Source organism: Pteropus medius, unplaced genomic scaffold, assembly GCF_902729225.1.
Source record: "Pteropus medius unplaced genomic scaffold, Ma_sr-lr_union100, whole genome shotgun sequence".
Classification (NCBI taxonomy): Eukaryota; Metazoa; Chordata; class Mammalia; order Chiroptera; family Pteropodidae; genus Pteropus; species Pteropus medius.
The window spans coordinates 29,543,270-29,565,805 of NW_024354500.1; the positions used below are offsets into that span (position 1 = coordinate 29,543,270).

The 22,536-nt window shown below is 34.0% G+C and overlaps 1 protein-coding gene across 3 annotated transcripts in view; it reads left to right on the top strand.

The window, feature by feature from the left end:
* The window catches only part of HMGCLL1 (3-hydroxy-3-methylglutaryl-CoA lyase like 1), a 159,019-nt gene that overhangs the window by 65,552 nt on the left and 70,931 nt on the right, over positions 1–22,536 (top strand). For 2 of the 3 annotated variants that reach the window (XM_039853118.1, XM_039853117.1), the window contains 2 exons: positions 12,154–12,217; positions 15,687–15,875. In XM_039853118.1, the coding sequence (XP_039709052.1) occupies positions 12,154–12,217; positions 15,687–15,875 (253 nt within the window). The remainder of the gene's footprint in view (positions 1–12,153; positions 12,218–15,686; positions 15,876–22,536) is intronic. The other variant, XM_039853119.1, reaches the window with a different exon arrangement.

Below are 22,536 nucleotides of genomic sequence, written 5' to 3' on the forward strand. Positions count from 1 at the left end.
TATACTGAATTATCCAAATGCAGTCACGGTTTGATCTCAGCCCAGTGTGAGTTAATAAATTGGTATAAACTCATAGTAGCATTTGGAAAGGAATTATCTAATATGGCTTCCAAGTTTAAAAAAAAAAAAGAACTCGGACTTGTTTTTCAGAGAATATTTTATGTAGAATTTAAGTAGAGTATGTAAAACATAAACTTGAGTCTGAGCTGCACTAGGAAGTTGGGCCCATCATTTCACCCATTCAGCCACCCCTTCCATAGCCAAATTTCCTACTTTGTCTGCGTGATCACAAAGCAAAGGCATATAGGGAAGGAGAAGAGAGAGAAAATCTCCTTTGGTTCTTGCCTGCTTCCTGGAGCAGTAGTTGCAGCATCTATTTGCAAACAGGCTCTCCACCAAGGCCTATGTTATGTGAAATGTATAATGGATTCTTTGTTACTTAAGAAAGAAGTTGTTTCTAAGACATTAGCTAATTTTCCATTGATTTTCTAAATTATGGAGACAAGATAAACAGACCCTGTCACCTTAATAAAGTGCATATAGCATTTGTAAGAAAAACCTGAGTGCTGTAATTGGATTTATATGTAGGTTGTACTTCCTTTGGTTGAGATGACCAGAGTTTATGGTGGCAAGAAATATTCAGTTAATGAGAATGACAAGTAGATCCAATTTTGAGTGACTGTATTAGAAAAGGATTAGATTTCAACCAAGGTCATTGGGAAAGCAATGACCTTGGTTGAATTCTAATGGAGTTAGACTATAGTGAACTATCTTGTTGATTTGCATATTTTTTATTTTCTTTTTTCTTGCTCCCTAATAAGTTTCCAGTATGAGTTTTTTAAAGATACAAAATTATTTTTGTAAATCAATAGATACATAACATGCAAAGCACATACAAGAAAAAAAATTTAAATAAGACAATGGATTTCCATAGATAGAAAATAAAGGATATCATTAAGGCAAAGTTAAATAACCACAATCAAAAAGGAGAGATGTACTTTATGTTTCTAAATTTAGACATACGTAAGTTGTTTTGTCTCTCCTTTAAATGAAAGAAAGAATAAAGAAGTTATTGTTTCCATGTGTGTTTAAATGTGGGGTGTAGGTTTTAGAGTAAAGTAATTCTCATTGGAAAATTGAAAAACCATGTAACTGTAAGAAGGGAGGTGCATGTGCAGCTTATACTTCAGATAGGAAGTTTTTTAAATATTGAAAGATGGACATAAACAAATTATATATCAGATCTTATCATTTTAGTTTTTCTCATATAAAACAGAATAGATAATGTAAATAAAGCTAATAGAAACCCTAAATCCTCCTTAATACTGGTTTGAACAATTAATATTGCCCCATCAGTAAAGAAACTTCTAACTGTGCTACAACCTAAAAGTTTTCCGGGTATCGATAAGAAGGGTGCAGAAGTACAAAATGGACAAGAAGTGACACAGTGAAATGCAATCAGCAGAGTACATTAGAGACTCACTGTAGAGTTGTACTATGACAAATGTATGTTTCTCAATGTAGATTTTGATTCTTAGAAATACAACTCTTGTATTTTCTGAAACATTGTTCACTTTTAGAAATGTGCTTTTCAGTAGGTGAGTTCATTGTTTGTACAGTTGAAAAATATCTTCTTCCTCCCCCAAACCTTTAAAGAGTTTAAATTAGATTTTATTTTTGTTAGTGATCTGGGTTTTAGATACTCATTATTAAAAGTCATAGGCCATTATACTCATTTAAAGAAAAGAGCCATGTTCAACGACTTGAAAGTAAAGTAGATGCTTCAGCATGTCTTTCTATGGCAACAGCTGCATCAGTATGTACTTGATCATCATCCAGAAAATTGATGTCATCGTCTGTTAGATGTAAAGGCCATAAGGCACTACGTATTTTACAAATGCTCACCACTTAATTTTTTATAAAAATAGTAAACTTTTATTTGGTCAAAATAGCAGTTTTTAATAGTTATGAAGGCTATTGTTTGATTCCCTCCCTTCCGAAAAACACACACTTACACATGTATATGTACACATTTTTAAAACATGTTCAGAACTTTACATAACATCTGGGACACATTAAGAAAAGATACTATGCCAAAATGATTGACATAAAATGCAGATTCAGGTAACTACTGCTGCATATACACTCTATGAGAATGAGCAATGAAATGTCTAGAATTTGGACTTCATTCTTTAATGTGTAATTCACATCACATATTTAAAAATCTAGGTTATTTTTTATTACGACTGAATTTTAAAAAGTTAAAAGGGCAAGGAAAAACAAAAGCCTATGTTAAATCTAATCATTTTCACTCTTATCAGTGGCATTTATTTGTCTTAGTTTGTGAAGATCCTTTTCAAATTGAAATGCCTCGAGATATGTACTGATCTAATATATCATATAAGACATTCAGGGTTTCTTCTTTTTTGTCTAAAGCAAGTATCAATTTCTCTTTAATGAAATTACATGAGTCACATGCTCATGCTATTTGTGAGAATATTAATTTAAAAGTATCTATCATTAAGGTGCCATTATTAATTTCACTATTAAAATGCTTATAAATGTATATTAAAATTTACAAGGTCATCAGTCGTGCATATCAGACCAAAGATTTTTAACATAATTATGTTGAGCCTCTCCTGTAAAATAGTGTTGCAATAATTTGAGCCATGGTTAATCTCTTTAAAGTCTGAGCCTACTGAAAGTTAAAAGAAGTACATTTTTAAAATTTTTCTTAGGAGCCAAATAAAATTATTCATCCATTGTTTCAAAAAAAATACAAACTGAAAAAATATTTGTGAACTATAACTGTTGAATTTCTCCTCAAATTCCCAAAAAATGTAGAAGTACCGAGTTAATGAGAACAGGGAGTAAAAGGCAAGTTAGTAATTAAACTAATCAAGACAATCATAGAAAACAGATACACAAAAACAAAGACAATTTCAGAATGCGATAATGTTTACTTTAGTCATAACTTATTTTTACTGAGGTAACATTGGTTAATAACATTATATAAGTTTCAGGTGTACAACATTATAATTCCATATTTATATGCACTGTAGCTTGCTTATCACTAAAAGTCTAGTTTCCATCTTTCATCATACGTTTGACCTCCTTTACCCATTTTGTGCTCCCTCTAACCCACTTCTCCTCTAGTAACCTACAATTCGTTGTTTGTATCTGAGTTTGTTTTTGTCTTGTTAGTTCATTTCTTTTCTTTTTTTATATTCCATTTATAAGTGAAATCATATGACTTTGTCCTTTTCATTGTTATTTATTTCATTTAGCATAATATCTTTAAGATCCATCCATGTTGTCATTAATGGCAATATTTTATCTTCTTTATGGCCAAGTGGTAGCCTATTGTGTACGTGTGTATGTGTGTGAGTGCGTGTGCGCACGCTCACATGACATCTTCATTATCCTTTCATTGGTTGATGAACACTTAGATTTTTTTCCATATCTCAGCTATTTTAAATAATGCTGCAGTGAACATAGGTGAGCATATATCTTTTTAAGTTAGTGTTCTCATATTATTCAGGTAAATACCCAGAAGTAGAATATCTGGATCATATGGTAGTTCTGTTTTTAATTTTTTGAAGAACCTTCACACTGTTTTCCATAGTAGCCACACCAATTTACAGTCCCTCTAACAGCGCATGAGAGTTCCCTTTTCTACACATCTTCCCAACACCTGTTATTTTTTGTTTTCCTGATAATAACCAATCTAAAAGTTGTGAAGTGATAATTCACTGTAGTTTTGCTTTGCATTTCCCTAATTAGTGATGTTAAACACCTTTCTTTTCAAGTGCCACTTGGTGAACTGTATGCCTTCCTTGGAAAAATGTTCAGATTCTCTGCCTATTTTTTAAACCAGGTTGTTTGTTTATTTTTGTTGTTGAGTTGTATGAGTTCTTCACACATTTTGAATATTAACTCTTATTGAAAATATTGGTAAATGTCTTCAATCGGCCACCTTTCATTTTGTTGATGGTTTCCTTTGTTGTGCAGTTTTCTTAGTTTGACGTAGACCCATTTGTTTATATTTGTTTTTGTTCCCCTTGCTTTCGAAGTCAAATCTACAAAAACATTGGCAAGACTGACATCCAAGAGCTTAGTGCCTGTGTTTTCTTCTTTGCAATGTATGGTTTTAGGTCTCCCATTTAAGTCTTTAATCCATTTTACTGGTTTTCTCTTTGAGAGATAATTTATAACTCAACAAATTCATTCAAGAACTTGCAACCTGCTTGTTTGTTAGCCAACCCATCTAGGTCATGTTGCACATATTGTACTTCCTATCCTTCCCCTGTCTAATGCAAAATGTCATTTTGGATTCTGATCCTGACCCTATAGGTTACAGCAGTCTTACTGAGTGAGATAGTGAGCCTCTTATTTAGAGCTCAGTTTTTTAAATACACAGTGACTGGTAGGCAGTGTTTCTCATGACTGATATAGCAAATACCTTCCATTGGATGATCTACCCCAATGGAAATGACTTGCACATATGGCTCCATCTTCTTATAAGTGGACAGCTTATTGGTCAAGTTCCTTTATAACTTCTATTAAACTGAGGCCTTTGTGTTGGCCTGGAAGAGCAATTCACATCATAATTTACCAAAATATGGTACATAAAACTAAAAATAAGACATCTGTTAAAGCTATTTTCTTTCATACATATGGTCTATATGAGAGTTTATACTTTTTTTTTAGCCTTAGATATTCAATCACTGCTGTGTACCAGAATAACACATACCCAGAAATAGTTAATATGCATACACTGTGTTTGTTTGGTCATGCCTAAATAACCATTTTGTAGAACTTTTGAGGAAATAATATTTTGCCATCTCTCATAAAATTAGCTTTTTAGAGTAAATGGAGAATCTAAGCAGATTTGCTCTTTGCGACCCAGGGGCAGTCTTTTTTTCTTATATCATCCACAGTGATAAGTGCATAATAGCCTCTCAAAAATTATTTTTGATTGGCTTATTAGTAGTGCTATTTTGTATTGTCTATAGGATGATACATTTTGTACCAGTGCATCAGAGCAGCTCCTATAGTTAAATGCCTTACTTACCTTTAATTGGCTTTACATGTCATCTTATCACTCTTGAAATTGTTTTTTCTTCTGAGGATAACAATGGTTGACTGTTTCCACTTTAAGTGTTTGTGACACTTATTCAAGTCTTTTACACATCTTTTTTGTTTCTATTTGCCAGGATGATTGTAGGAACATGGGATAATTGTGGGGAGGTAGGCTTAGGGAAGGCCTGACTGTATGTGTGTTTTCATGATTCACTTCTATTAGGTAAAGTTGTTAAAGACTCAAAAGCCTCAGTTTTTGCCTTGTATCATGATTTTGCACAATACAGATGCTCCTCAACTTACAATGAGGTTATGTTGTGATAAACCCATCATAAGTTGAAAATATTGTACATTGAAAATGCATTTAATGAACTTAACCCCCAAACATAGCTTAGCGTAGCCTACCTTAAACATGCTCAAAACACTTACATTAGCCTACAGTGTGCAAAATCCTCTAATATAATTAATACACTATAGGGAATCATTTGTTTAGCCTAGTTATCTCATAATTGACTGGGAGCCGCAGCTCACTGGCACTGCCCAGCATCACAAGAATGTATACTACTGCATATTGCTAGGCTGGGAAAAGATCAAAATTCAAAACTGGAAGTATGGTTTCTACCAAAAGTGTATGGCTTTCTCACCATCCTAAAGTCAAAAAATTGTAAGTTGAGCCATTGTAAATCAGGGACTGTCTTTACTGATAATGGCTTCAACAAGCACAAATAAAACAACTCACATTTCTATCCACAGAGTTTATTATAATGTCTTGCTTTGTGTTAAGTTTAGCACAATTAGGTTCAATATGGATGGTGATCTCTTTAATACTCTGTCATCCTAAATAATATTTAAAACAAGGTTCCAAATCTGAACTTCCAAATATGTGCTCTCATGTCTAGCTTCAGGATTGAGAACATTAATAATCTGGATCTAGCTATCCATTTATTGTATAGATGAGGAATTTTATAGAAAATTATTCAGAAGGTAAAAATGACATATTAACTCAATGCATTAATTCATTCAAGAAATATTAATTGTTTTATGTAGTGTGCTATCTTACGATACTATGTAGAATATCAAAATGAAAAAATTAGCCTAATTTTAAGAGTTACCAGCAGACTGGGTAAATAATATATATAGAAATAATTATGACATTATAAAAAAAGGCAAGTACATTCAGACATATAGATAAATCCTATTCAAGTTTAAAATACTGCCATGGCTAGGACTTCTAGTGCTATATTGAATAATAATGATGAGAGTGGGCATCGTCTTGTTCCTGATCTTAGGAAGAAGAGCTTTCAGCTTTTCACCATTGAGTATGATATTATCTGTGGTTTTTTCATAGCCTGTATCAAATAGAGGTAAGTTCCTTCTGTACCCAGTTTGTTGGGAGTTTTTATCGTAAATGGATATTGACTTGTCAAATTCTTTTTCTGCATCTATTGAGATAATCATATGATTTTTACCTTTGGTTTTGTTGATGTGATGAATCATGATATTAATCGTTTTGTGGATGTTGAACCATACTTACATTACTAACATAAATCCCACTCGATCATGATGTATAATCCTTTCAATGTACTGTCGAATTCAGTTTGCTAGTATTTTGTTGAGAATTTTGGCATCTATGTTCACAGAGATATTAGCCTGTAATTTTTTTTTTGTAGTGTCTGGTTTTGGTATCAGGGTAATGCTGGCCTCATTGAATGAGTTTGGAAGTGTTTCTCTTCAGTTTTTTGGAATAGTTTGAGAAGGATACATACTAATTCTTTATTAAGTGTTTAGTAGAATTTACCTGTGAAGCCATCTGGTCCTGGGCTTTTGTTTGTTGAGAATTTTTTGATTACTGCTTCAATTTTATTGCTAGTAATAGGTCTGTTCAGATTCTCTGTTTCTTCCTGGATTAGTCTTGGAAGGTTCTGTGTAAGGCCTGAAACCATAAAACTGCTAGAAGAAAACATAGGAAGTAAATTATGTGACATCAGTCTCAGTAGTATCTTTTTGGATACATCCCTGCAAACAAAGGACACAAAAGCAAAAATAAACAAATGAGACTTCATCAAACTGAAAAGCTTCTGCACAGCAAAGGAAACCTTCAACAAAACAAAAAGCCTACTGAATGGGAGAATATATTCACAAATGATGTCTCCAATAAGGGGTTGATATCCAAGATATATAAGAAACACATCATCTCACTAACAAAAAAATAAACAATTTGCTTGTAAAGGAGGCAGAGGACATGAAAAAATTTCTCTAAAGAAGACATACAGATGGCCAACAGACATGAAAAGATGCTCAACATCATTAATCATCAGGGAAATGCAAATCAAAACCACAAGTTACTACTTCACACCAGTCAGAAAGGCTATTATCAAGTAGTCAACAAATAACATGTGTTGGTGAGGATGTTGAGTAAAGAGGACCCTTGTACGCTGTTGGTGGGACTGCAAACTGGTGCAGCAGCCCCTATGGAAAACAGTATGGAAATTCCTCAAAAAAAAAAAAAAAACTAAACTAAAAATAGATATGCTATACAAACAAGTATTCATCCAAAGAAAACAAAAACACTAATTTGAAAAGATATATGCTCCCTTACGTTCATTGCAGCATTATTTGCAATAACCAAGATATGGAAGCACCCTAGTTGTTCATCAGCTGTTCATCGATAGATGAATGGATAAAGGAGATGTGCGTGTGCGCACACACACACGCACACGCACACACACACACACACAATGGAATATCATCCAGAAATAAAAAAAGAATGAAATCTTGCTATTTGCAACAACATGGATGGATCTAGAGGTAGTTATTGCTAAGTTAAGTCAGGTAGAGAAATGCAAATACCATATGTTTTCACTATATGTGGACTCTGAAACAACAAAACAAACAAAACAGAAACAGACTCATAGAAAAAGAGACCAAAGAGATGGTTACCAGAAGAGAGGGGATGAAATGAAAAAGAGAAGGGGAATATAGTCAAAAACATTGTGATAAGTTTACACGGTGACAGATAATTAGAATTAGTGGGGTGATCACATTGTTAGGTATAAAAATGTCAAAAAAAACTATTGTGCACATGAAACTAATAAAACCAATATAAGATTATATACCAACTACACTTAAAAAATAAATTAAAAGTGTAAAAAAATAAAGTTTAAAGTAAGACTATATTAACTTTCTCTGAAGTTATTTAGAGAAAGTTCTTGGAGAAAGTGTTAATAAATTGAAGTCATTAAAGATAAATAAATATATGGAACATAATAAGAAATAATGGCCTTTTTAGTCAGAGGAGGAAATATACAAAGAACAAAGGCATAGTGAAGAGAAATCTCAAGAAATATTTGGTTAACAGGAAGACGTTTACTTTTACCAGAATAGGAGTTTTTGAGGTTGATTATAGAAGAGAAGTAGAAAGTTAAACTGAAGTTTCACAAATTGCTGAACATGAATAGCAAGGTTATTTAGTAGACAATGGCAAGTCACTGAAGATCTTCAAAATGGACAATTATGTAGTTAGAGTTATTCTCTAGGAATATTATTTTGGCAATAGATATTGGAGTAAAAAGGAGTGGCATGAAACTAGAGACAAGGAGAGCATGTAGGAGACATCTGTGCCTTTCCTGGAGAGGGTACTCATGGACTATTCTGTGCATGTGGGCTGTCACTGGCAGAGATTCAAGCTGCAGAGGCTAGAGGGGAAGAGTTAGCCAATCTATGAATATGTTCCCAAGGTGACCTTCAAGTGATTTAGCAGAAAAGACTCTGAAAATGACTACCTCATTTTTAAAAAGTGACAAATGCAGGGGAAACAGGGATGAGCATCATTTTGGACATATTGAATTTAATATGTCATCCAAATGTTTCAAGCAATCGATTTGTCATGTTCACAAGGAGATTTGGAGTTGTTCCTGGATTTACCTGCATAATGGCTAGAGAAAGAAAGACTGAGCTGATGCAGAGACTCCATTTCCTGTTTCCATTACAAACATGACTTTTAAAACATATAGCCAAGCTCAGAAAATAAAAGAAAGTCCCCAGATTTCATCAAAGAAAATGTGCTAAGCATGCAGATTGATGCCACTAATATGTGGGGGTATGTATCCCACACATAGTCCCTAGGGGCTTGGAAATAGGATTTTAATGTCTATCTGGGAAAAGATAGATATTATTCCACTAAACTATGGATTTGTAAATATGGAGTATTCTTAGAACCTGAAAGCACCTCCTTACCAATGCAAAGTCACTGAAACCTATACTGTGTAGTTATTGGTTGTAGATTTATGACACATGAGTATTGTAGAAACCCCACTGAGAAATCTGGGTAGAAATGTGTCCAGTAACTGATAAAGTCTGCAGGGCAAGGGCAAGGGAGTCAGGTCTGCTTTATAGGGGCATTTAAATAACTCAAGACTCATGAAACCTTTAGAAACTAAAATCACCGTGGAAAGACACTCACAGTAAAAATTTTAAATTAAACCACCAACCAATCAAAGATGGATAAAAGTGCTATGGCGTAGTAGTGAAGAGATTCCTGAGATTAGATACTCTCAAGTCTGTGTAATATCACTTTTTACACAAGGGAATCAGTCAATCCAGGTGCAGCTGTATTGTTAGTAGTTGAGTGTTTTTCAATTTTGGCAGAATAGTGGAAATTTAAAAATTATTTTAAAATACTAGTGGTTAGATTCCATTTTCTGAGTTTTTGGTTTAATTACTATGGAGTGTATCATAACCACCAGGGTTGTGTTTTGCTTTGTTTTTTAAGCTCCCCAGGTATTTCTGTACAGCTGAGGTTAAGAACCACTGCAATAGAGAAGAGCAGAAGTCTAGAAACTGATGTTAGCCACTAGTCAAAGCAGACAAGGTAGCATCTTTTCATCATGATGGAGGCCTTTGCACATACATGAAAATGCCTCACTTTTTATTAGTTGTTGGCAAGCTTTTTCTGTAAAGGCCAGACAGTAATATTTTGTTTTGTGGGTTAGGTGGTCTCTGTTTCAACTACTCAACTCTGCTGATATAGTACAAAAGTAGCCATGGATAATAGGTAACCAGATGAGCATGGCTTTGTTCCAATAAAATTTTCTTTGCAGAGTGATGAGCAGGATTTGGCTTTTGGGCCTTAGTTTGCTAACTTCTGTTTTACAGTGTTTAAGCACAGTTAATGAACATATTTGAGAACCATCACATTCACTTTGGAGAAAGTAACCACATGTGAATAGGTTAAAAAAATGACTACTCAGCTTACAAGGATAGGATGGAGAGCATATGAAGATGAAATACAATGGAGTGTGAAGACTTGGCAAACCATAGGCCTGGGATGGACCAGTGGGAAAACTTGAGTAAATGAAAATGCACACGAAGAGACTCAGGGTTATGGTATAAAGGGGTAAGCTGTGGTCAGGTAATATGTTAAGAATTCAGGAAAGGGTTTTTTTTTTAATATATTGTTTTGCAATTATTTTTTGCTTGTTTTGTCTTTCACATTTAGAAGGATGGCATGTTAATGGATGGCTTGGATTTTCTATTTACTCACTTCTAGATATTTTGGGTTCAGAACCAATGTACTTATATTTTCAATACATTCTCTGTAATCATTATATCTAAATTGAAAATATTTATTTTTCATTCTTAGCCACCTTCTCCAGGGTTGTTTATATAAGACCATTTTCTTTTCACGTGTTGATGAAATTTATTCAGATTATTCTTACAATAGGCTTATAGTAATTAGAAGAGCACAGAGGGGTTTCCTGCCCAGCATTACTTTCAAATTTTACTTAAATTTGCCTTCTTTTCTCCTCTGTTCTCATAACTTTGTGCCTGGCTTATGGAACTGCTTATTTATTTTAATTCCGAAATACAATTTTATTGACATTTTAATAATTTTGAAATTAGGTTATATCTTTAGAAGCAATGGATATGTAGTGAATCATTTAATGTATTCCAAAACCTGTTATGAAATTCACAGTATATCTTCCAATGGACAGCATCTTAGAATCAAGGAAATGTGGTATTGCCTTCTATCATGCTTTTGCCTCCACTTTTCCTCTGGCAACCACTTCCAGAGTTCTCAGAGTTACATTTCTAGAAAACAAATCTGATCTTGTCACTACCTTTTCTAATAATTTTGAGTGATCTCAAAGTTCAGATTCCTTGGCATGGCATTCAAGGGCCTTGCTATCTAAAGCCTTTCATATTCTGGCCCAAAGAACTAAATTTCCAGTCTCATTTCCCACCACTCCTTTCTCTCATGTGAGTTGCTTCATTCTTTACAATCAGATACGTGATGCATTATTTTAATACAAGTGTTGCAAAGTCTCTGAGGAAAGTTTAATAAAATGGGATTGGTGTTGAGCTGACAATAGCTAAAACGGACTTTTTTTCTAAAGCTTAATACTTTAAGATGGAAATGTATCATTGTCCTTGTAGGAGAGGCTTGACTTTTTATATTCAATTGTTGGAGAAACTTATGAAATATCTTTATTTGGAGCCTTTTAAACACAGACTAGACACTCTTCTGTTTGGAATGATTTAGATATACCCGCGAGATAAACAAGATGAATTTTGAGGTTGTGGCCAGTTCTAGGAGATTTGGGGTGATTAATGACTGTCTACATGAGGCCAAAACATCCAGATGGGAGTGAAGAGAAAAGTTCAATTAGTCATCTACATGCTCTCTTCTGTATGGCTCCAAAGACCTGGATAGTCAACAGTCGAATGTATGTACTTATTTAAGTCAAACTATGTATTTCACTGATATTTTCTTCTTCAAATATCATATCCTGCTCTAGTATAAAGACCCCACAAGATAAATACCTGTTATTTTATTCCTATCTGCCATCAAATAACATATATCAAATTAGAATTATTAGAAAGAGGAAAATGTGACTTAAATTAAAAATGTTCCAAAATTGTTTTTGTTTGGTCTGAGAATTAAATAATAAAGAAGAAGAATAGTCTGATATAAATTTTCTCGATGACTTTTTGGCTATTTGTTTTTATAAAATGGAAATTAGAAGGCAAATTATGCACTCATGTTTATATAGTCCTATATTTTAAATTTAGGTACGTGTCTTGTGTCCTGGGCTGTCCATATGAAGGAAGCATCACACCGCAAAAAGTGACAGAGGTAGGATATGCCTGTTTTTCTGTTTCACGGTAAAATGATGCATATTATTTTTAAAAGTGGACTGTTTTCCTTACTATTTATTGCACCTGCATAACAAAAGTTAAGGAGGACCACGGAGTGGGACACATATGATTATTTAACTGATAGTTTTATTGAAACACTGAAGACCTATATATTGGCTATAACTGTTTTAAAGTTAAATAACACCCGAGTTTTAACATTTGGGAGCTCAAAGGTGGAGGGAATAAAAATATTTGTTTTGTTTTTATGTGGGTAGAACATAGTGAGTGACCTTTCTACTTCTACCAAAATGTCAGGGCAGTTCATGCACATATTTGTTAACTTTGCCTTGGTTGTTCAGGTATCATTTCTTTATTTTCCCCTGGGTACTTTGGCACTTGTGTCATAGTATATAGTGCTTCAATATTTTGTTCCTTGGAGATCCTATAGGTCTTACTGCTGAGATTCGAGTTGCTATCAAAGAGCAATTTTACAGCACTAGAATATAGTCATTAAGGACCTGCTTATTAAAGTTCATTTTACTTACTCTTTCTGTTTATTAATTAATGCCAATGAATACAAAATGCTTAGTTTGAGGTTACATTAGACTATCTTATTAGATTATCTCTGAAACTCATTTGTATATGAAATATATTAATGTGCACCTGTTGTTAAGGTTGTTAATTTTCATAAATTTAGTAATGTGGATGGTAGGAAGCAGTGAAGATGGCATTGTTAGAAAAATTAAAATTTAGCTGGCTAAACTATCAGTTTGTCTAAAGCCAATTCTATTTTTGAGCATTCATTTGCACTTTTGAAATTTACTGCAAATTTTTCCAATGAGAGATATCTATCTCATGGTCCATTATTTAAGCAAGACGTTTGCACAAAGAGGCAGAAATACTATATATATATATATATAAAAAATGAAGTTCAGATGTTATATAAGACCGTTATTAATTTATATTCACAAATATATATTTTTTTTCTTAAAGAACACTTCAAAAATGGTATAACGTTAGGCTCCACAAAACCTGAATCCAACTCAGCCTATATGCCAAATCTCTCGCTCTTCTGCCTTTGCCTCCTGCCATCTTTGGAAGGATCACACACACACTCAGGCTGTCCATTCCTGCACTAGCATGCCCGAGGAGATGCTGAAAAGAATCATGTAACAGGCAGATTGGAAACATTAGAAATTTGTGACCAGCAGCCTTTGATGGGCCTTCTGTAGGTCCAATAGAATGGGCTATTTTATATATTTTGTAGCCAACTCACTCTCTTACTCTCTGCAATGACTATTGCAAATTGTGTTCACTCTGTTCATTCAAGTCTCTAGTCTTTCTCCTCATTTACTCACCTGATTATTCAGTGGTGATGGAATTCTTCCTGTTGACACTGGAACATATTCAAGCCTCTTCCATCTGAAAACTTTCAGAATTCAGCATCTTCTTATAGTTATCGAATATCTCTAGCCTTCTACATCTAAACTTCAGAGGGCTGCCTACAGTAGTGATGTCCATTTTCTCATGTGCCAAAAACTCTTCATCATACTCCAGATTGAATTCTAGACTATTCACTCCACTGAAATCCCTCTTTTTAGGGTAACTACTTAGCACTTGGGTCAAGAAGTGCAAAACTGTATTCAATCCTAATCTTGACTCCTTAGCAGAATTTGGGATTAGTGACTCTTCTATCCTTCCTGACACCTGTATGTCTCTTGTATTCCCTTGACACCACACTTGTGATTTTCTTCCAACCTGTTAGGTTTCTCCTTTGTAACCTCATGCTTCTCTATTTGAGCATTAAGAAATTCCAGCATTTAATAGGCAGTAAAGGAGAATGAACATTATGATATTTCATCCAAGTTTCCATCTGATAACTGCCTCCTACCTGGACTAGTTAGCCCTTCTGAGTACCCGCCAACCTGTTTTCATATTGTTATTGCCTTTCTGAAAAACACCACTTCCCCAGATACTATCATGGCCTTTTATTACTCTTATGATAGAATCCTCAACCAAACTCTTAAACTTAGTTGGTTTGCCACGCCCTATATATCTGCCCCATGCCTACCTCTCCTTTATGTAGCTTCATTTCCTCTTGGTTTTGGCTTCCTCATCACACTGTCCTTTGCATTTGACTGTTTCTCTGCCTGAAGTGCTCTTTGCATTTTATATTTTGGCTGCCTGGAATACACTAGCCTCTGCTTTTGATATTCTACCCGGAATATTATTCTTATATCTTTCTTCTCAGCCTTCTCAACAAGTTAATGTTTACTTTACCTTAAGCTGTCACTTGGGCCCTTCCTGTTTGACAGATCTAGGTCAGTTTCCTTCGCCACATGCTCTTATCTTGTTTCTTTGTTTCAGAATTCGTATTTTAGCTGTATTTATACATTCCCAAATGGGATTGATTAAGGTCTATCTTCATTTGACTCCAGGTTCTATAACAGCATGAGCCATCTCAAGATTTGTGTCCCCGTTATATTCTAGCACCTATCACAGTACATGGCATAAAATGGCACTGAGGAAATACACAATGAGTTAATGAGTGGCCATGTGCCATATTTTGTACAAAGTGATTTCTAGGTGTTCTCATTTCATTTTCATAGCCAACCATGCCATTATTAACATCATTATTATTGTAACTCTTTAAAAAATTAAATAATAAGATTTAGAAAGTATGCTAAATAAGGGTGTTTCATTGTCTGTATTTTACAGAATAGAGACTGAAGTTTTAAAAGGTTAACCTTCTGCCTAGTATCACATTCCTAGCATGGGTGGCACCTGAGATTTAGACCCAGGCTTGTTTGATCCAGAATGCATGTCTTTGTCACAATACCACACTGCTTTCATGCAAAATCTTATTCCTCTTTGAAAGTAACATTAGTTATTCAGCTTGAAAGAACCTAGCAATTTACGTCTTTATAAGATCACTACTTAGCACTTGAGTCAAGAAATGCAAGGTCACATTCACAAGTACATTCATTTATGACCCCCCCCCCAAATTAAGCCAGAACTATTTAGTGATTCTACCAATTACGTAGGTACTGAGCGACAGAGCTGAAACTGGTATAGATGTCTCTTGATGCCTATTCTAATGCATGGAGAAATGCTACTTCCAAGGTAAATTTGTCATGCTTCTGTTTGATTAAAGAGTTGAGAAAAGCAAACCTCCCTTAGTTGAAATTATAGTTTATAAATCCTAATTGAACATGTAGCCAGACAGTTATGACTCTGACGCAAACTTGAGTATTAGAAAAAAGATAATTATAGTAATGTCATTCAAAGTTTTATAAAACACTTAAGATTTAATGAGCAAGGAGAAAGACCAGGAAACTAAAATGTTTTCCATGGAAATGTAACAATTTTAGTTGTGATTTTTACTTCTAGATGATGTTTGCTAGGAACAATAGGGATCGAGTCTGTTCATTTCCATGGTTTTACTAACTCTTCACGTGTCCCCATAGGTGTCTAAGAGACTGTATGGCATGGGCTGTTATGAGATCTCTCTGGGAGACACAACTGGTGTGGGAACTCCAGGAAGCATGAAGAGAATGTTGGAAAGTGTCATAAAGGAAATCCCACCCAGTGCTCTTGCCGTTCACTGTCATGACACATACGGACAGGCCTTAGCCAATATCCTTACGGCCCTCCAGGTATTTTGTATTATTTGTATGTATGTGTAAATGTGTGTATCCACATTTGTAATATAAACATATTAAGAGCTTTAGTGAGATAGCAGTTTTAAATTGCTATGGATATTGTGTGTAAACTGTGCTTGCTACATGACAAGCGCTCAGAAGATATTTGTTAATTGTACATTTTTTTTTAGGGCGGTGATGTCTCTTATTACTGTTAATTGGACTTGATAAAATTCTTGAATTTGTTCTTTTTAAAGTATTAATCCTCTTAAAGCCCTGTCTGATTTTTTCAACTCCCATGTGCATCTAGCCATAAAATTTAAAGGGCTCCAATATGATGGCATTTGGAGGAGTGCAAAGCACAAAGATAGTAGAGTATACTGTTGTAATCATGGAATTCTCTTTTTGATAATTTGGTGCTCTATTATGAGAAGATATGGTGGTGAAATCGAGAATACTTTAAGATGTTTTCCTCATGTTGGGGAGCATACTTTTGAAAGAACCCCTGGTTTTTATCAAATATAGTCTATTAGATGATCAAATGAAGATATCTGGAAAGTTGGAGAATTAAGAAATGCTTATTAAATCCTAATGACAACTTAGCTATTTTAAATGTTTTTAAAAGAATAGATATAAATAGCATTTTAAGTGTTGTTTTAAAATTCGTGTTAGTTTCTTAAACTCAGCAAAAATAGATTCATTTGATGTTCTTAGAACTCAAGATTTTGATTACTAAAGATAAGACTGTATGAAAGCTTTTCGTTGAAGCTGACAATCAGTATGTGAAGCTTAATGTGGAAGTCCTACAGTGAACAGTTGCTTGGCAGAAGTTAAAAAACAATGTGAAGATCAAGCCCCACAAGGGCTTATTTTGACTTTGTAACATATGTGCACAAATCCTAATTTATCCTCTGGAAGCAGGCAAGGAACATTGTATTGAATTAGAAGAGAAAATCACATCCCGTGGACATTTAGGCGTGGGAATTTTTACAATTTTCCTTCCCTAAGTATTTTAGTTTCTAAAACAATAGAGAACTAGGCATCACTTCAGGAGTCTCTGTTGAGCTGCACCTGTAACTTATTAAGTGTTCCTGACTAGCAAGTTCCTAAGTTCTTGAAGAGGTACATGTCTGTCTGTCCATCTCTCTCTTTCTCCTCCTGTCCTCCCCACCCATTTCTTTATATCCTCTGTGTGGTAACACTGAGTAATATTTTATTCCTGTAGTACATTTATTATATAATAAATGATAGTTTAGTTCTTTGGGATAAGGGCTGCAGTGCAGAATCTGGGAACCTAAACTTCTGCTTCAGGACAGCCTGCCTCTTGAAAATGCCCAAGTATAAAATACTGCTGACACCACCTTGTGATTTTAACAGTTAAGGAAGACTAATCTGAGCAAATAACGTTTAAAATCGGATCTAGAGAATGAGAAGGAACTAACCCCAATAAGGTGTGTGTATGCGCGCGTGTACATGAAATGTGTACGGAAAGAATAAGTGAAGCAGATGAAACATCGTTTGGCAAAAGGTTTGGCAAAAGCGGGGACGTTGTGCTAGGAACTGAAAGTAGACCATTATATTCAGAAGAGAAACACCATTATAACATTGCTGAATTAAATGAAGTGCCTAATTTCTATTTTCAAAGAGGTGAGGACTAAAATCCTGGGGCATTTGCCCATCCTGTAACAGCCATACAGGGAGGCACAAAACAACCTAGGTCCCAAGCATGATGGGGAGCATGGATGAGAACCTGTGTGTGGCTGAGATCCCCCAAAATACCATGCGCTTGTTCAAAGGGCAAACCAGCAAAAATTCTACCTCACAAAGGGAGGAGGCAAGCACATTCATTCTCATGGCCTTGACTCTGAGTGGAGGAGAAATAGAGTCTCCCTTTATCATAACCTTTTGTCAACCCTCATGTAGATTTAGGGTGCAAATTCCCAAGGCCTGCAGTATTTGAAAGACCCAAGCAGATAAATTGCTTTGAAAAGGCTGTGGAGTAGCAAGCACCTTCAGGCCCCAAGAACCTTTTCTGAAGGAACAGATCTTCAATTTAAGTCAAACTGGTTTTGTGTGCGTGTGTAAGAGGGGTGGATATTCTACTCTTCAGCAGCTCCTGTGGTGGTAGTAAGTAGAAAGTGTGACTATAAGCATGTAACTGTTTTCTGATCTGTTACTATGTGCCCAAGATCTATGTATATATGCAGGGCAGGAATGCAGAATGGAGCCCTGGGGACCGGGGAAGCAATAGTGTACTTTCAGTTTGATGATACATTGCCCTGGAGCTTAAGTTATAGTCACAGTGTAAATAGGTGAGGAAAGTGACAGTAGCTTGTGTAATAAGCACCATGATATTAAGCTGGAGAGGCTAGTATCAATGAACATTTGAGAGAATGGTCAAAAAGTAGAGATTTGATGAAAAAGCTAAAAGTTGAAGTTATAGAGGTGTTTTGTGTTTTGTTTTGTTTTTTGTCTTTTCTGCATTCACTTTTATTTTAATAAGCCAGTGACAACATAAGAAATATATTCTGCTGCTCTCTTAGAAATTGTGTGTAGCTGAGACAATCTTTAAATGTTTTAGAACTTTTATGTTGATAAAGATAGCTAAAATGTGATACTGGAATGTCACTGCAAACACACGTGTACTGGTCACAAAGAACACTGACTAAGGCAGAGTCCACCAGAGCCATTTTCCTTTTCCCATCTCCCATTCCTTCCTTAATAACAGCAACAACAACCATGGAGGAGAATAAAATGTCTTGGAAAAAAACTGTCAGTTTTAAATAGAAGGAAAATCAGAGAAAGCTTCACTTCATTATGAACAAGGCTAACCTTGGCTTCAGGAAGCAGTGGCCATACTTCATTTTTTTTTAAAAATGGAATCTTTGAAGTGGCTTCTAGTAAAATTGGTGGTAGAGGTGGAGTGGATATCATTTGCTTTAATTTAGGGGTTGAGAAACAATTTACAGTGCTCCAAACTGGAAGTTAATATTAAGGCAAGCAGACATGTAATAAGTGGAAACTTGGCCACATGGTAAGAAACAAATGAGAGTTATAAATAGAATATCCCCCCTCAGTCTGGAAAGCACATACTAATCTTGTAGTAGAGGGTAGTGGAGAGATTTTTCTTGGGTTTCCAGGTTTTATTGCATTTTTTAATGACATATACATATGACTTATAGGACTATACATGGTTATATGGAAGTCAAGAATTCATAATTATTAAATTAATATAGAGAAATAATTCTGAGACTATAGATTGAAGTGTGGGATATTTATAACCACTCGAAACCAAAAGAGCAAGAAAATGAGGTGACCAAATAGTAATAAGAAGACATGTACATGACCAAATATACTTGTCTTAACTTTTTTATGTAAAAATTGAACTTCACCTTCCCATATATTCCCAAGTACCTAAGTAAAGCATCGGTGAACAAATTGTTTAATCTACTTAATACTAAACAATTGTACAGTCTCTATTTTTCTGCACCCAAATGATTCGAGTGTTCATAATTGGGTAAAAACAGAATGAAATAAATAAAATAAATGAGAGCTAATATCACAAATAATTAATTGGCAGCATACAGACAGAGCAGAATAGAAAATATTTAGCTTAATCCTGAAGAAATGTCATGTGCTTTTTTTTAAACTTAATAGACCTTTTGTTTAATGTGCCTTTTCTCATGTTTTCCATATGTTTATTATTCTCTTTTAGAAAGACAAAATTATTTACCTAATTTTTACATCAAAGCATTCCTTTTTCTATATTGACTCTAACTAAACCAATGTTTAAATGCTATCAAACAGCTATCAAATATTTGCTATCAAATATTTTGTGTAATTCATTTTTTAGTTTTTCAAGGAGAATTTTTTAAAATTTCAATCACTAGCCAAATGAGTCTGTTTCTCAGTTCTTTATCTATAGAATGTATGCAATTGAGTTGGGATGCAGAGTTTCAAGAACAATTGCCTTGGTAACAGTATAATCGGTTAATATTATTATTGTGGTCATTATAATTAAAACTACTACTAATAATAACAATAATAATTGTATTACAAAGTTTATTTCTAAGTAGAGCCAGGAGACCTAGCTCACTGCATTACAAATGTGTTTCGTAAATACATGCATTAGATATTATTCATTTCTTCAACACCTTTTATAGAGCTAAATAGAAATTGTTGAGCAAGAAAGAAAACAAAAAATTGAAAATTAGAAGCTGCTCCAGAGGTTTTACAAAATGGATCGTTAATTTATTCAACAGATACTTATTTGATCAGACACTGTCATGGATGTTAGATTCAGATGTTAAAGATCTTAGCGATACTGCTCTGAGGAAACTGTTTTACTTTAATTTAGTATTGTGAGAAGCTTTTTGATTATTGAATAGTTTTTGTTGTTGTTGTTTTTTTTTTTTTTTTTTTTTTTTTTTTTTTTTTTTGCTACATAATGAACTTCCTCCAGCATGGTATTCTGTTGGAAAATATTGGGATGATGTGTAAGTTATCATCAAAAAAGGAGGAAAATAAATCCAACAGAAGTTTTTCACTGTCCAGCTTTCAAGTGTGTACAAGCAGAGCACTTGAGCCATAAAAGTAAAAAAAGTAAATAATAGTGTAGATGAACAAAGTACCTTTTTAAATTTTTTTCATGTAGTCAGATTGCTTATATAGTGATGAAAAATGAGTAAACATTTGAATAATTTTATTTTGTTTATCTTCAACATCTTTCTGTTAATATGAACTTCTCTCTGATTTTGGCAATAGGTGATCTGACAGGTTTTGTCCTCAAAGATAAGTTTTATCTATATCTACATATCCACAGGTATGTACAGGGTAGTTTGAAAAAGTTGCTTCTGAGCTAAATGGCATTCAATTAATCATTTTAAAATAACACATGAGATTCTATAATGTGCTAAAAATGAATGTATTTAATCTTTATGCAATGGATTAAGCTTTGAAGCTCACCATCAAAATATATTCAAAACTGCTCTGCCTCCTCCATGTTGATCAAATGGGCAAATGTTACACAAATTGATTATTAGGTTTTTTTCTCTGCTTAAAAAAATTCTAATAGGCAGAAAAGTAATGGAGAAAGAACACTGAATTCATCGGCAGAAGATTTTGTTTTTCTTTTTAATCATGACTTGATTTTTTTTTAAATTATTGTTTCCTCACATATCAGGTCCTTTAATTTACAGTGGATTGACACTCTGGGATAAAGGGGTGTGCATAGAGAACAATATTTATACCTTGTGATATCTATTACCACAAGTCATAGCTCATAGGATACAGGAAAATCTCTAACACATGTTAGATAAAATATCTTTCTTGGGACCCAGAGATTAAGTAGGTCAGAGGTGGAGCCCTGAAGAGCAGGTGTGCACAGAAAAACAGAGTCAAGGACCATGCAACTGAGAGCAGAAGGTGGATATCTAAGCTGCTTGATGACTTTTTACTCACCACAAAGCTAAGTGCTGTGATGTTTGCTTAATTTTCTTGAAAATTCCCAGTGTCCTTCCAATGGATATTTTTTTACTTAAGACTTGCAAGCAAAATTATGCTAAGACACTGACTTTTCCATTATCTGTAAATTAATATTGGAAAAGCTTCATATCTTTCTAGATGACCATTTCTTCATATGCAAAAGAATTGTTGCACTAAAAGAAATCAAAGTACATGTTCATATAATCTCTTATCAAATTTTCATCAATTCAAAGCTCAAAGTCAGTAGGAAGAAGGAAATAATAAAAATTAGAACAGATAAATGAAATATAGAAAAGACAATAGAAGAAAATTAATGAAACATCTGCTGCTTTGAAAAGATAAATAAAATTAACACAGCAGATAGAATTCATCAAAATTTTTGTTTTCTTAGCAATTTTGACTTTATTAGTGTGACCATATAGATTAATAGATGTTTCTTTTTCTTTATTTCTGATTGCATCTAGTAAGACAGTAATCCTGAGTTGAAGCTGTTCTTTATTTTTATTTTTTTGCACACATAATGCAAGTTTTGAATTAGGAGGACAGACTCATCCTAGTTAATTTTACCTTTGTTAAAAAAAATATTTAAAATGAATCCTTGTTGCTGTTAATCACCTTCAGGGCAAAAAATAACAATCTAGTCATACAGTTATTTTCTTACCAGTCTAGTCTTTCATAAGGATTTAACTTTGGATTTTAAATTATCAATGGGTGTTGGGACAGGATGTGATTCTCTCCTTGGCATAAGACATGGAAATTTCAAAAATCACTATCTTTTTGAGCACTGCTCTTATCTGTTGTGTAAATGTCTCAGCTTATTGTTTTAATCTTGATTTCAATAGCTTGTTTTCAACCAAGTACTTGTCACATCTCTCTCAACACATGTGGCCTTAATTTGGAAATCTCATTGTTTTGCCCTGTTGTTTGTATAAAAACACATTGTTTTTCATTTTCTGATTTCTTTTCATGTGTTCTTATTTTTTTCTCTTGAAAATTTATATTTGCAAGGAAATGTTATGCTTATACACTCTTGCCCCTGAATGTAATGTGACACAGACCTTATCCTTTAGAATACTAGGTTGAAATTGGTTAGTTTGGTATTAAATACAAGGTATTCTTCCCATGACTGTTTTTTGGCTTATTTTAATATAACCAGTTAATGATTATTTGGCCAGCACTAAACACACACACA